At 32.9% G+C, this 16,280-nt stretch overlaps 1 protein-coding gene across 9 annotated transcripts in view; it reads right to left on the bottom strand.

Moving 5' to 3' along the window:
- The window catches only part of Cdc42bpa (CDC42 binding protein kinase alpha), a 323,243-nt gene that overhangs the window by 155,904 nt on the left and 151,059 nt on the right, over nucleotides 1-16,280 (bottom strand). For all 9 annotated transcript variants that reach the window (XM_076831696.1, XM_076831690.1, XM_076831691.1 and 6 more), the window contains 3 exons: nucleotides 14,204-14,297; nucleotides 3,020-3,220; nucleotides 834-1,082 (listed from right to left, as the gene is read on the bottom strand). In XM_076831696.1, coding sequence (XP_076687811.1) covers nucleotides 834-1,082; nucleotides 3,020-3,220; nucleotides 14,204-14,297 — 544 coding nt within the window. The remainder of the gene's footprint in view (nucleotides 1-833; nucleotides 1,083-3,019; nucleotides 3,221-14,203; nucleotides 14,298-16,280) is intronic.

Here is a 16,280-nt window from a genome sequence, read left to right as displayed (position 1 = left end):
AAGAAGTAAAATTCAGTAAAACAAAACTCAAATGAAAAGTAAAAAGGCAAAAAAATCTACAAATTTTACATGCTTGTTTTCCTAAATTTTACTATAACCTGATGATTCACAACAGAGATCAACACACCATGCTATCCTTGTAAGAATGGTAGAATATTTTTCTAGTTCACTTGCCTGCCATTTTCCTCAAGCAGAGTTATAGCCTCAGGCTAGTAAGGCTCTGGACTTCCCCCATTCATTTCCTACCAAGTTTGCTATTTTTTGCAGCAACATGATTGGTGTGGTTATTTAGCTCTCCAAATTGAGTCTTCCCCTTCTGGCAGCAAATGCTGTCTTTTACATCCAGAACCATTCTACTAGTACAAGTGTCACAACCAAGCAGATAATGAGGATGGAGGATGTGCTATATGTTTTTTTAACCAAAGCTAAGGAGTGTTTCATGAATAAATTCTCAATTTATTTCCCTTTAGTTAACATATTAAGCCATTAAATGATTTTTGACAGTTTTGACTAGTTTCAGGACTGGTTTTTAGGGAGAGATTTCCCAACTCCTCCACTTTACAATCAAGAAAGCATGCAATTTGTCTTCTTCTTAGGAAATCTACTGCAATAACTTATCAAAGAAGTTAAGTCTTTGAATTTTACTCAATTGTGAATAACTACATTGCCCCCAGTTAACTTTTCATTTCCCTATTACATACTGGAAGTCTTGACTACTGTTTGATTAATAATTGATAAGGTGGTCCTAGTACAACATTGGTAAAACAAAAAATTACTTTATAAGCATATTTAAAAGAAACAGGAACAGAATTTCTTCATAATGTCATACTTACAGAATTTTTTAAACAGTCATCATCTACATCAAAATTTGATGTATCTGTTGGGCTACTAACTTCTGGAATATAAGGTGCTTCACAGTTTCTAATATTATCCCAATCAATTCCACTAAAAAATGGATGTTTCTTAAAGTCTTCTATTCCATTTTGACCAAGTCGATGCTCTCTGCTACAAATAAGTCTTCGAATAAGATCCTTAGCATTTTCAGATACATCAGTCACTTGGGCTGGAAACTGAAATCTCTCCTATACAAAGAATGACAGAAACAAAATGAGTATAGATCAATATTAAGCTTATTAAGTAGTATAATTTATTTGTATATTTTTCTTAAAAATACGTCTCATTTTTAAAATGCCTGGTAAGTGTATGCTGGGAAATAGTACTAATACTAAACGAGATATAGGGATGAATAAAGAAAAGATCATTTCCCTAAAAGAACTTTTAATTTTTTATGTGACTTAGTCACATTTGTGCTACAGAAAGAGTAAATACTATAAAATCTTACACTGTTATTAGAATGAAAAGGACTGATTAAGAGTGGGAGAATTCAACTCAATATCTCAATAAGATGTAGATGGTTGATAATGTTCCTATACAATACAAACTAATTATTAACTTATTAATATTAAACATTTTTAAAGAATGTAATACGTATCTGATGCTATTAAAAGTGACTTACCCTTTTAACTCATTTAGTCTTTAACACTATCATCTTAGGTATATACTACTACTATGGAAGAGGAAACCAAGTAATTTTCTCAACTAGTAGAATAACAGAAATGGATCTTGAACTGGAGTTATCTCACTCCAGAACTGTGCTATTAAATACCATGTTACACTACAATAATTTCTTTTAATATTTATTTTTTAGTTATAGGTGGACACAATGTCTTTATTTTACTTTATGTGGTGCTGGATTGAACCCAGTGCCTCACGTATGCTAGGCGAGCACTTTACCTCTGAGCCACAACCCCAGCCCTACAATGATTTCTTAAATGCTGTTCCTGATTTTTCTTACAACTAACTAATCTTTCTTTGTAGCTATTTACAGCACTATCTTTGAAGGTAGGTGGAAGAACAAAAACTTCTATAAAACTGATTTATACACTTGTAAAGTAAGTAATCATAATTGCATCACCAATTCTCATTCCTTCTGGGGGATATTCCTATTCATATGAAGGATTTTTGCAAGTGCTCACAATCTTCTGAAACTCTTCAAACTAAACCTTTCCTCTTATTATGTACAATCTTTCTTATTTCACTTTGTACTAAGTAGATTAAAGTTTATGTAAATTTCTTCCTGTCATACATTTGGATTGTTTCTAATGTTTCATGATCCTGAATAATATCAAAATAGATTATCTTGTATACACATCTTTGTCCTTCTAAATATTTCAATTGGGTGGATTCCTAAAACTAAAGTTGCTCAATGAAAAGTTCTAACCAGGGCTGGGGATGTGGCTCAAGTGGTAGCGTGCTCGCCTGGCATGCGTGCGGCCCGGGTTCGATTCTCAGCACCACGTACAAGCAAAGATGTTGTGTCTGCCAATAACTAAAAAATAAATATTAAAAAATTCTCTCTCTCTCTCTCTCTCTCTCTCTCTCTCTCTCTCTCTCTCTCTCTCCTCTCTCACTCTCTCTTTAAAAAAAGAAGAAAAACGAAAAGTTCTAATCTTTTGTTAAGGCATTTAGGTGCATGCCTGTCCAGACAGAAAGATTACATCAATTTATATTCCTATCAAAAATACTTCATAATGCTCATCACAATAAATTATTAGTAGAGTACAGTTTTTCTTTTAATTTGAAAATTTGACAAGAAAAAAAAGGCATCTAAGTTTTATTTATACTTGCATTTCATTTGTCAATACCATGGTTGAGATTTTTTTTTACATACATTCTAGTCATAAATCCATGCACAGTGTCATGAGCAATGACTAAAATTGTCCATTATGACCTTTGTTATTCAGTTGAAAAGACCATTCAATTTTCTACTCATGAGCATCTCCAAATAAAATATAGTAGAAAGCTATAACTAATGACTTTATGTATAATTTATGGATTGTCATTTACCTACTAACAAATGTAGTTCATTGTTTTTAGAAAAATATTTTCTATTTACATTTAATTAAACTATATTATTTATCATAACAATCTGGTTTAAAAAACTAAAATATATACTAACTTTGTGATTCATAATTTTCCCATATGTCTCCACCAGAGATTCTGCATAGAATGGTGTTTCTCCATATAGCATTTCATACATACAGACCCCCAAAGACCACCAGTCACACTCAGGTCCATATCTGCCTTTTCCATCTTCCATTGCTTGAAGGATTTCAGGAGAAATGTAATCTGGGGTCCCAACTGCCACTGAGGACTGGACCTGAAGAAATTTGCATTTTTATTAATCTACTATAAGATATTAGGAACAAAATAATTATATATTATAAAATTACACTTGAGATTCACAACAGACAATGTTACCTCACAACTACTACATCTTTGTCATTATCTGAATTTAGTCTCCCATTATATAGGAAACATATATAGGTAAGATTTTGTATAATCTCCATGTTAGTGGTTTTTCAGATTACGTAATACTATAGAATCTCTATTGTAGATGTTACTTAGTTGACTAGATTTAGGGTAACAATATGACTGGAATCACCACAGTTGTTAATAATAAACTGAATATTAGGTTTAAAATATTGACTTATTAACATCTGTATAATTAGTGTGTTTGTATATGTATAAATGGAACTGTGAAAATTTTACGATTAGGGGGGGGAAGGGACAATGAACAAAATTTAGGCCAATATTGAAGATTATGTTTAAACTTATGGTAACCTATGAAAAATAAATGCCAATGATAATGTAACAAAGTATTTACTAATGAAAAAAATTATAAAGGAGAAAAAGTATATACTTCAAAACCACAGTTTACACACACACACACACACACACACACTGCCCCACCAAAATTGTGGATATAATTCACTATAGCAGATTAGGTGTTAAATTAGAAAACTAGGTTAACTAAAAAAGATCCTCGGTACATACAATCTAAGGTACCTTGAAATGGCACTTTATATTTTTTAAAAGCATAGCAAAAACTGAACATTCTCAAGGTAAACAAGGCTTATTATTCTTGATTTTACACACTAAATTACTAATCTCAATAATTAGGATAGGTTTTAATTTGACAACACTGAGTTGACATAACTTAAAAATTCTTCATTATGACCTCTTAAAAATTCAACAGCGATTCTTATAAATATAAAAAAAACCAACTCTTAAAAAAAGAAATTCTGAGGGGTCAATAAGCAATAAATGGTTGACCAGGAAAGTGATAAGCATTAGAGCTGGGATGGGGTTGGAGTGTTCCTGGTTTTCATTTTCTAGGTACTTAGATTTTAAAATACATGAGGAACAAAATGAAAAGACCTATGAGATTATGTAAAGTAGGGACTTTGAAGGGAGGCTATCTTATATTATATGCCCTTTGCCTTAAGAGGTACATTATTTAGTGAAATGGAAAATTATAAAAATCGCCACACAGTCAAGAATGACAAGAAGACTTGTTATTGTGGCTGATTTGTGAAATATATTTCTCCTGCAGAATAAAAATTCCTAATTTTAGATCACAAGATCGTAATATTTGGGATTCTAACTCACACTGCTTCTGAAGTCCGTATGTTCTCAAGCCAAAAACTGGCATAAATCTTGGCCCTATAGTCAATTTGTTTGCCTCTATGAAGCAAAGCAAATTCAAAATTACTTTGGAGGACAAATGCTTAAATTTGGCCAGATACAATTCGCACACACACACACAAAAAAAAATCTCTCTAAGAATGAGCTCACAATCCAATAATATAAACCAAATAAGGAAACTGTCCATTATAACTAGCAGTCAAAAATTCCAACAAACAATGTATTGTAACAAAGTATTTATTAATGAAAAAAATTATAAAGGGGGAAAATTAATTCCTAACAAATATGAGATCTTCTGCTTCAAATAAGTATGTTTAAAAGTACTAAACACACACAAAAAATTTTTTAAAGAAAGATATATACAAACAAGTCTCAGAAATGAATTTATTGAAATTTTGAAAATACAGTGAACAAATAGATTACATACATTGAAAAGAAGGTTACACCTGAAAAAGAGCTTAAGAAGTTCATCACCATCCAGTATGAAAAGATACAAAGATGAAAGATATAGAAGAGTACCAACACTGGAATGAGTAGGTTCAATACCGTATAACATGAGAGAATAAAAGAAAGGACAAAATGATGAAAAACAATATTCAAAGAGTTACAGCTTTAATATTTTTCAAGAATAATATAAGGCTTGAATCCTTGGAATCAGGAGGCTATTTAGTCCTGAAAACATAAAACCAGCTCCACTTCTATACCCACTATAGTTACATTATGGAACACCGAAGGCAAATAGATTTAAAAAACATTGAAAACCCCCCCACCCAAAAAAAATTTTTTGTGGGGTGTGTTTGTGTGTGTGTGTGTGTGTGTGTGTGTGTTGCTGTGTATTGAAACAGGTGAGGCAAGCACTCTATCAACTGAGCTGTATACCCAGCCCACAAAAAGATTATCTAAGAGGTTGCGGGTGCAGCCTAGTGATAGAGTACTTGCCTGGAATGCTGAAGGTCCTAAGGTTCAATCACCAGTACTGCAAAAATATAAAAAGATTATCTACCAAAGAATGACAATTAGATTGACAGATAAAATATTAATACTACCAAATAGCAGTGAGAACAAATGGAATTATAACTTACAAGTAATGAGATAAAATAATTATCAATACAATATTTCCTACTGTAATAGTCACCTTTGTATTGCTGTGACCAAAATACTTAACAACAAGAAGTAAGAAAAGTTTATTCAGGTATTATTCACCTTTGTATTAGTCACCTTTGTATTGCTGTGACCAAAATACTTTACAACAACAAGTAAGAAAAGTTTATTCAGGCTCATGGTTTCAGAGGTTTGGTCCATGGTTGGCTAACTTCATTGCTCTAGACCTGAGGCAAGGCAAAACACTGTGGCAGCAGGATGTGATAGAGGACAGTTGTCAGCTCATAACAGCCAAGAAGCACAAAGAGGAGAAAGGGCAAGTAAGAGATATAGTCCAAGACTATGTTCCCAATGCAGCTATCACCCAGGAGGCCATTCAAATTATTAATCCAACAAATAGAGTAATCTACTGATGAGTTTACAACTCTCATAATCCAGTCTTTTAAATTCTCAACACTGCCTGACATATGAGTTCTTTGGGATCATTTTTAGATCCAAACCATAATACCCATCTATCTAAATTAAGATACAGTAATGTGTTAAAGACATTTTCATAAAAAGACTGAGTGAGCTGTAACTTATAGATCCTTTCAGAAAAGTACTAAAGGGTATACTTCAAAAAACACAAACTCAGATTGAAGAATGTGATACTAGAAGCAATAAAAAATAAGGATATTAGTAAATTTAAACATGTACTTACATGATTATTTATTACATAACATAATGGAGGAGGAGGAGGAAGAATAACAAGACAAGGAAGAAAATGTCAACTACTATTAAGGTCAAAAACTAAGGTGTCTTATAAATACTTACAACTATAATTAGTCGATTTAAACTTAATACAATAAAATTCTTTTAAAATTCACCCACTTTACCTCCCTACCCTCATTCCCCACCCCCACAAAAGAAAGAAAGAAAGAAAGAAAGAAAGAAAGAAAGAAAGAAAGAAAGAAAGAAAGAAACCCTAAAATACTAGAAAACAGTAACATTCTACTGAGGAAATGATTAGGATTAAAAGGGTCTAAGTTTTTAAAAGGGTCTGTTTCTTTAGTTGTCTTAAAGTAATAATTCCCCCATTTCCCTCCCCGTAGTACCTGGCAATCATCATTGAACTTTTGAGTATTTTTTAATTTGGCTCCTCTAGGTACCTCATATAAATGGGATTAGATATTATTTGTTCTTTTGTAACTAAATTATTTTACTTGTATGTCCTTAAGGTTCACCCATGTTATCACATGTATAAGAATGCCCTTTCTTTTCAAGGCTGATAAGTCATTGTGTCTACATACTCATTCTGTTAACAGACATTTGAGTAGCTTTGAATTTTTGGCTATTGTAAATAATGCTGCTATGAACATGGGCATAAAAACATCTGTTCAAGCCTCTGTTTTTATTTCTTTGGGGTATTTATGCATAATAGAAATTGCTGGATTACTTGATAATTTTATTTTTAATTTCTTGAAGAACTATCCATATTTTTTCCATAGCAGCTATACTATGGTACGTTTCTATCACTAGTGCCCACAAAGTTCCTATTTATACACATCCTTGACAACACTTCTTATTTTCTGTTTCATTACCAGCCATCCTAGATATGAGGTGCCCAATATGACTTTGATTTGCCTTTCTATAAGGATTAGTTTTAGTGAATGTTTATTGGCCATCTGTGTATCTTCTTTGGAAAATTGTCTGTTGAAGTCCCTTGTGGTTTTTTACTTTCTTTCTTTTTTTTTTTTTGAATTTTTTAATATTTATTTTTTTTAGTTTTCGGCGGACACAACATCTTTGTTTGTATGTGATGCTGAGGATCGAACCCGGGCCGCACGCATGCCAGGCAAGCGCGCTACCACTTGAGCCACATCCCAGCCCCCCTTGTGGTTTTTTTTCAATGGGGTTATTTTTGTTGAGTTTGATTGGTCCTTTTATTCATTTTTTAAATTAACATGTTATTATATATGATTTGCAAATATTTTCACCCATTCAACATGTTGCCTTTTAACTCTGAAGAATGATGCACAAAATATTTTGAGGATATAGTACAACTTATTTTCCTTTTGTTGCCTATGATTTTTGTATTATGCTGAGAAATAACTATCAAATCCAATGTCATAAAGCTTTCACCTATGCTTTCTTCTAAGAGTTTTATAGTCTTAGTTTTTATATTTAAGCATTTAATTCATTTTGAGGTTTTTGTTTATTTGTTTGTAGTACCAGTGAATGAACCTAAGGGAGTTTAGCCACATCCCTAGCCCTTTGTATTTTTTGAGACAGGGTCTCACTAGGTTGCTTATAGCCTCACCAAGTTGAATTTGCAATCCTTCTGTTTGGCCTCCCTAGGTGCTGGATGTGCACCACCACACCCAGCTTGAGTTAATTGTTATATATGATGTAAACTAAGTTTCTTTTTTTTTTTTTTAGTTTTTTTCCTGTTTTATTTTTTATTTATTTTTCTTTTTTTTATAATTTTCTTTTTAAAAAATTTTTTTAACTACCCGACAGCAGTAGAAAGCATTACAATTCTATTACATATATAGGGCACAATTTTTCATATCTCTGTATATAAAGTATGTTCACGCCAATTTATGCAGTCATACATGTTCTTTTTTGCATTACAATTCTTTTTTTCACCTTTATACCACAATTTATCATATCTCCATATACAAGATATGTTGACACCAAATTCACATCTTCATACATGTATTTTGTACAACGATGAGGGTCTCCTTCCACCATCCATGCAATTCCCCTTCTCCCTTCCTTTCTCTCTCAACCCTCTTCCCTACCAGAGGTAATCTTCTTCCCATGCTCTTCCTCCCTACCCCATTTTGAGTCACCCCCCCTTGTATCAGAGAAGACATTCGGCATTTGGTTTTTCAGGATTGGCTAACTTCACTTAGCATAATCTGCTCTAATGCCATCCATTTCCCTGCAAATGCCATGATCTTATTATTTTTTAGTGCTGAGTAATACTCCATTGTGTATAAATGCCACGTTTTTTTAAAAAATCCATTCATCCATTGAAGGACATCTAGGTTGGCTCCACAGTTTAGCTATTGCGAATTGTGCTGCTATAAACACTGATGAGGCTGTGTCCTGTAGTATGCTGTTTTTAGGTCCTTTGGGTATAGTTCCAGAAGAGTAGTTGTATATGTACAGCATGCCTTTATTTTATTTTATGTGGCGCTAAGGATCCAACCAAGTGCCTCACATATGCCAGGCAAGTGCTCTGTGACTGAGCCCCAGCCCAAGTTTCTTGTTTTGACTGGAAGTTATGTTGCAAAAATTGATTAACTTAAGTTTAAATATTTTTAAAAATTAAAGATAACTATTAAAATATTGAACATAAAAGGTATAACTTCCAAAATAGAAAAAGAAATAAAAGTTACTAAAAATGTATTCTTTTTGAATAAGCATGGAACACATAAAAAATTGGCCTACTATAAAATTATAAAACAAATTTCAACTAATGCCGAAAAAATGTATCTTCAAGCCCATTTTCCAACAAAATAAAACTAGAAATAAGCCAATTAATTAATTAATATAACACTATAGATATGAAAAGGTATACCTATAAATAATTATGATCCACATAAGAATTCTCAATGAAGTTGGAAAAGACTTAGAATTAAGCAATAGTAAATGTTCTTTTTTAAAAAAATATTTATTTTTTAGTTGTACACAATACCTTTATTTTGTTTATTTATTTATTTTTTAATATGGTGCTGAGGATCAAACCCAGGGCCTCGCCCGTGCTAGGCGAGCGCTCTACTGCTGAGCCACAACCCCAACCCAGTAAATGTTCTTTATAAATATTTACAAAAAAAAAAAAAGAGAAATACAAACAAACAACAGTAGGAATGAATAAGGGGCAAAACTACACACACAAAAGAGATTTTATAACTAGGTAGAGGGTAATTTGAACAAATTTACTCCAATAAAACTGAAAACTCAGAGAAAATGGACAATTTTCAGAAAAATGTAACTTACCAAAACTGACTCAGGAAGAAACAGAAAACCAAACAGACCTATAACCATTAAAAAGTTTTAATCAATAGTAAAAAATAAAAAAAGAAAAGAAAAGAAAAAGAAACTTGCCTGTAAAACAAACAAAATAACAAAAGAAAACCAAAACCTCACCAAGGCTAAGGTAATTTATAATGAATTTTATGAATTACAAAAGAAACAGACAATCACTGAATTATATTAACTGTCCTAGAGCTAAAATGAGTAAGAGGAGAGAATAGGGTTTACCTACTCATTTTATAAAGCTACTCCAATATCAGATACGATCAATCTCATTATTGAATGTCAGGTAACAATCCTATATAAAATATTAGCATTAGCAGAATCAATCTAGCAATCTTTTAAAATATATCAATATGAAATTGTGATAAAGTTAGGTTTATCCAAAGAATGGTGGCTTAACACTGAAAAATCTATGTCACTCATCAAATTGAAATAATAAAGGGAAAACACCATAACATTATCTCAATGAATACAAAAACTATTTGATTACAACCATAATGGTAAACTCCTGGTAATCAGAAATAAAAAGAAATTCCCTAATCTGATAAAGTATATTTGAAACTACAAAAACACCACCATAAAGTCACAAGATGTTCATTATCACTACACACCTCTTTGTTTTTGTTTTGGAACCAGGGATTGAAACCAAGGGCACCTAACCCTTGAGACACATCCCCAGCCCTTTTTATTTGTTATTTTGAGGGTCTCACTAAGTTAATGAGGCTGGCTTTAAACTTGTCATCCTGTTGCCTCAGCCCCCACAGGTGATGGGATGATAGGCATGCACCACCAAGCCCAGATACCACATGGATGATAAAAGGGGGAAAAATCCAGAGATGATCTTTATTTGTGGATTATATGACAGTCTGTATAAAAAATTTAAAAGCATGTACAAATTACTTTGAACTGATAAAAATTTAGCAAGATAATAGAGTCAGAATGAACACAGAAAACTAGGCCTAAAAAGAGCTATATGCTATTACACTGCAAATCCAAACTGCAATTTATCATAACCAAAAAAAATTCACAAGGTATCTAGGAATAAATATAACATGTTATTATTTACTATTATTAAGCAATAGATTAATAATAGTAAATTTTATAAAATTTTACTAACAGAAATACAAAGAACTCTAAAATAATTATAATGAATACATTTATGAAAGGGAACATTCCATATTATAAATTCCCCAAATCAATCTCTAAATTCAGTGTAGGTTTTCAAGCTTGTATTTGTTAAAGAATATCTATACCTGGGTACGGGTATGAATATAAACCATTGTAACAATTATATGGAAAAACAAAGGGGCAAGAATAGTCAAGACAGTTTTAGAGGAAGAAAATGAATTACAATGGACATTTCCACATCAGAAACTGACTTCTGAAGGTAAAATGATTAAATGACTCAGATTTAAGAGCCAAAAAGCAATATCATGCTTAATACTGCAAGTCACAGACTTTGGTAAAGGCTCCTAGATTTGGGGCACCTGCCCAGGTTAAAAATAAAAGTAACAATGATCCACATATAATAATAATATTTTCAAACAGTAGGAATAAATGAGACAACCTAAAAGCTTCTGGAGATATACAGAAAGACTATAATAGAAGAACTGAGAACCAGAATGACAACAAATGCGAACAGTAACCCTCTAAGAAGACAATATAATTCATCTAACTTCTAATAGAAAAATCGCTTCAAATCTAGAATACTATGTCCAAATTATCTATCAGATAAGAGAGTAGATGTCAGGAGCAATCCATGGGTTGTGTGTGAACTGTGTTGTGCATTGTAGCCTAGTGAGGGGATAAGTCTGGCATTGGGAACTTCCCATGACACCCCCACGGGAATTGATCACCTGATTCAGGTGAACTCCCCCACCTCAAGCTCTGCCAAAGATTCCACACAGCACCTGAGATGGGTGTGACCTACCAAAATGCCAATCAACCTGATGACCACAAGATATCACATAGCAAGACTCCACCCTTGAAACCTTATTCCTGCCTTTGATGTGACCCCTTAAATAGACCACTGGAGCCCTCTTTCCTTTGTCTAGTTCCAGTACCCATGTGGACTAGATCTATCAGGGGCTCTGCTTTTAGGAAATATATTTCTGACTACTTGTCTTTTGTTCTTCACTAATTATTTGAGACTTTTAAGTTTCCATGTGGCTTACACCATCCTTGGCAGGAAGACAAACCCACCCAGTGAGACACTGGTCGTCACCCCTGTTAGGTAGAAATTAGGTCATTTGTCAGACATTGAAAATTATGAAATATTTCCTTCCATTGGAACCTTCCTCAGGCAGCTACCATCAGTGAAAAAGACATACAAGAGATCTAGAAACAGAGGATCCAATATCATAGAGCAACACAGTAAATTCCATGATAAGGGTGTACTCCTAGGAAGACAGTTCTGCAGTAGGCCTAAAGAAGGAACAGTCAAGTGGGCTGGGGTTGTGGCTCAGTGGTAGAGTGCTCACCTAGCACATATAAGTGCTGGATTCAAACCTCAGCACCACATAAAAATAAGTAAATAAAATAAAGGTATTGTGTCCAACTACAAAAAAAAAAAAAAAAAGAACAACAACAAACAGTCAAGATTAGGACAGCAGAAGGCAAGACTTCAATATAGACATCTTCAAGAGATAAAAGGGAATTGCTTATTTGTATAATGTGTCTGAGAAGAAAAAGAAATTGCTAAATTAACATTTGGTGGAAAGCTTGTGATAAATAGGTATGAATTAAAATTCAAAAACTAAGCCATTAGGGCTTAGTGGTAGAGCGCTTGCCTGGCATTCCTGAGGCCCTGGATTGAATCCCCAGAACTGCAAAAAACAAACAAACAAAAAACAACTAAGGAATGTAAAGTGGCTACTTACTTCAGGGAGAATGAAAAAATGAAGAAATGTAATTAAAACAAACTTTATAGCACACTATGAATATTAGTATCATCATAAAAAAAATCTCAAAGAGGATTTAATGGCAGATTATGTGGTAATTACACTGGGAAGAAGGAAAGGAAGTGAACTGGTTGAATAGAGGGGACTAAGAGATCTGAAGGTTCATCTTCCATGATAGGAAATAAGTAAATTGGGGACAGGGGAGGTACTAGGGGTTGAACAAGAGGAGCTTAACCACTGAGCCACATTCCCAGTCCCCCTTTTTTTAAATATTGTTTTTGGAACAAGGTCTCACTAAATTGCTTGGGGCCTTGCTAAATTGTTACAGCTGGCTTTGTACTCATGATCCTCCTGCATCAGCCTCCTAAATTGCTGGGATTACAGGAGTATGCCACTACACCCAGCTAAATAGAATCTTAATAAATAAGAGAAAGCAGCACAAATATATTGCGAAGTATGTAAATAAATGAAATGCCAGAAGAAAAGATCAAAAGTTTAAGTATCTTTCTCTAGGGAAACATTTGGAGGAGAGAAGAATTAGAATTATTTTTGTTAAATATCTTCCCAAAATATGCATGCATCATTTTCATGAAAATACAAAATGATCTTACAGTACAAATGTACAGTCCAACCTTGTGCTCTGAGGGGGATACTTTAGGACCTCTCTCTGTACAACTGTTCTCTCTCTCTCTCTCAATCCAATATCAAGCCAGATTTCAGCTGCTACAGCTAACCCAACTTGGGTCTCTTCTCCTAATCTCTGAAGAAATACTCTGCTCCAACTCTAGCTTTCCTCAGGACAGTTGGGAACTGTTCCAACTGTGGGCAATTAAGAGGCACACCAAAAGAGTTCATTCCTGTCAGGGATAATTGTCTGAATGCTGTTTGTTGTCTATTACCCAAAAATGTCTGTCTCAGATATTGTACCTAATTTTATAGCGGGATGGCTAATTCTATACTAATTATTCCTATCAACATGGCCAAAGAGGTATTATAATAAGCCTTAAAAAATATCTTCAGGATAAGTATTCAGAACTGAAATTACCAATCCAGAATAATGTGCTACTTTCAATGCCTTTAGAGTATATTATAGTAAGCTGTTCTCAAAAAAAAAAAAAAAAAAGTTTCTCAAAAAAAATTTCTACCAATTAAAGTTTATATTAATTAATTAATACATTAGCATGGGAACATACAACCAAGGAGATTTTCTGGAAGAAAAAAAAATGAATTCATTTGTTGAGCACTGTCCCTCAGAATAAATACATAATTAGGAAAGAAAAAATAAATTTTAAAAAGTGGGGATAAAGTAACATTTCCTTTTTCTACAGGAGTCGTCTTTTTCCTTACCTTCTGAAAATGTAGAAATATCTCAAGTACAATAATACACAGTTACCAGCTAATGAACAAACAAGCACTCATAAAATATCAATCTCAGATTACGAATATGAGCAGGTAAAATGGCTTCTGACTTTACAGACAAGTCCTTTAATGAACAAGCATGTCCAAGTACCACTGTGGAGGGAGATGGAACACAGACAGACAAATGGATAGCTGGATAGACAGATAGGTTTCTAAAATAAATAAAGAAAATGTTTGTGGATAGAGTAATTTAGGATTTCTTTATTTACCGTTCCATCTTCCATCAGCTTCAGACAAGAACCAAAATCTGCTAACCGAATATGTCCATTCATATCCATCAATATATTGTCAGGTTTGATGTCTCTGAAAAAAAAATACAGACATTTAATTTTTAGTTGAGAAAATTAAAAATAATCAGTTGGTTATTTAAGATAAAAATACCAACTTCTTTTTAAAGTAATACTCTAAGAAAGTCTATTCAATCACTTATGAGTTCAACTTTAGGATCTGATTCATAATTCATATTGAAACTTTTTTTTCTTTTTTGGGGGGGAGGGTGGTTTATTGGGGATTAAACCAAGGGGCACTTTACCACGAAGCTACACCCATAGTACTTTTTATTTTTTGAGACAGGGTTTCACTAAGTTACTGAGGCTGGCCTCCTGAGTCACTAGGATTACAGGTACTGCACCACCATGCCCAGCTTAAAACTGTGTTAAATACATACAATTTCAGTGTTTTCCTGGATATAAAAAGTACTCTGGAAATCTTATTATGTTTTCTTTACATTTTACACAGATTCCAATGTGGCTATGGTAGGCCTATTACCGTTTTATACAGAACGTCAAAATTACCTAATAGCCACAAAAAAATACTATCATCTAGCCTATGATATTTTACAGGGAAAAAACACTTCCTAGACCCTGAGCAAAACTACAGATAGACAAATTCTTAAGTACTATAGGTCACAAAGGAATTGCTTCATAAAACTGATTTTGCAAAAGAACTGAATAAAAATATAACAGATTACCTATATTATTTAAATATACTTAAATAATGTAGATGTTAATGGCTTATAAGACATCAAAATCTAAATAATAAATTATACCAGTTTTCTATTTTTTTTTTTGCATTTGAATGCAAACTTTGGGAAAACAATCACATATAAAATGATTTTGTAAAGAAGATTCTCAGGAATCCAGCAATAATGTTTCTTATCACATTCTAAAAATTGTAACTGAATAAGAAAGAGATTAGTTCCTCCAAATGATCCCTATTTTAAGAGAATAAGAAGAGAATCTTCTAAAAACAGCTTATCTGCTTTTTAAAAAAATTCTATTGCCATGGGGTTAATAGAAGAATAAAGTCATTTGAACCTGAATGATAACACTACAGGTTTTTATCCCTGAGATTTCCCACATATAATGTGGATATAACTGTAGTATGCTTTTGATCACTGAAGACATCACAGCTTGGCAAATTATGGCCCATGGCTCATCCAGCCTACTGCCTGTACTGGGCACAAAGAAACTTTCTGGGGTAATGAAAACATTCTTGATTGGGACAATTTTTTAAATGGGGGAATAAGAACTACCATTAAAAATATGATATTAGAGTTTTGTGGAGGGGATTTTCATTCTTATTCAGATAGTTTTTATTTCTTCTAGGGTAGTTTGCATTTTTCTAATAAAATGTAAATTTTATTCATTTTTAAAAATTGATTTGAATAGAGGTTAATAATATTATGAAAAAACAGACCTAAAATTCATTTGGAAGAATGAATCTCATTTGAAAAAGTGAGAGACCCAATTCTAAACAAGGAAAGTGATTCAGGAGGTATCAAAAAACCTGATCTTAAATTATAATATACAGCTAAAGTAGCAAAAACAGTTTGGTATTGGCATAAAAATAGATACGAAGACCAATGGAATAGAATACACAGAAACAAACTCAAATGTTTAAAGCCATCTAATACTGACAAAGGTACCAAAAATACATGTTGGAGAAAAGACAGCCATTTAAAAAAATGGTGCTAGGAAACCTAGATGTCCATATGTTAAAGAATGAATTTATAGCCCTATCTTTCTCCCTGCACAAAAATCAAATCAATATCAATCAAAGACTTAGAAATGAGACCAGAAACCTAGCAACTGCTAGAAAAAAATATAGGGGTAAACAATCCATCATATAAGTGCAGGCACCAATTCCTCAACAAGAATGCTAAAGCTCATGAAATAAAAACCAAGAATCAGTAAATATAATACCATCAAATTAAAAAGCTTCTGCACAGTAAAGAAAATGATTAAGAGTGAAGAAAGAGCCTACAAAATGAAAGAAAATCTTTGC

Source organism: Callospermophilus lateralis, chromosome 13, assembly GCF_048772815.1.
Source record: "Callospermophilus lateralis isolate mCalLat2 chromosome 13, mCalLat2.hap1, whole genome shotgun sequence".
NCBI classification, from domain to species: domain Eukaryota; kingdom Metazoa; phylum Chordata; class Mammalia; order Rodentia; family Sciuridae; genus Callospermophilus; species Callospermophilus lateralis.
This window is presented reverse-complemented; position numbering and strand designations above follow the sequence as displayed.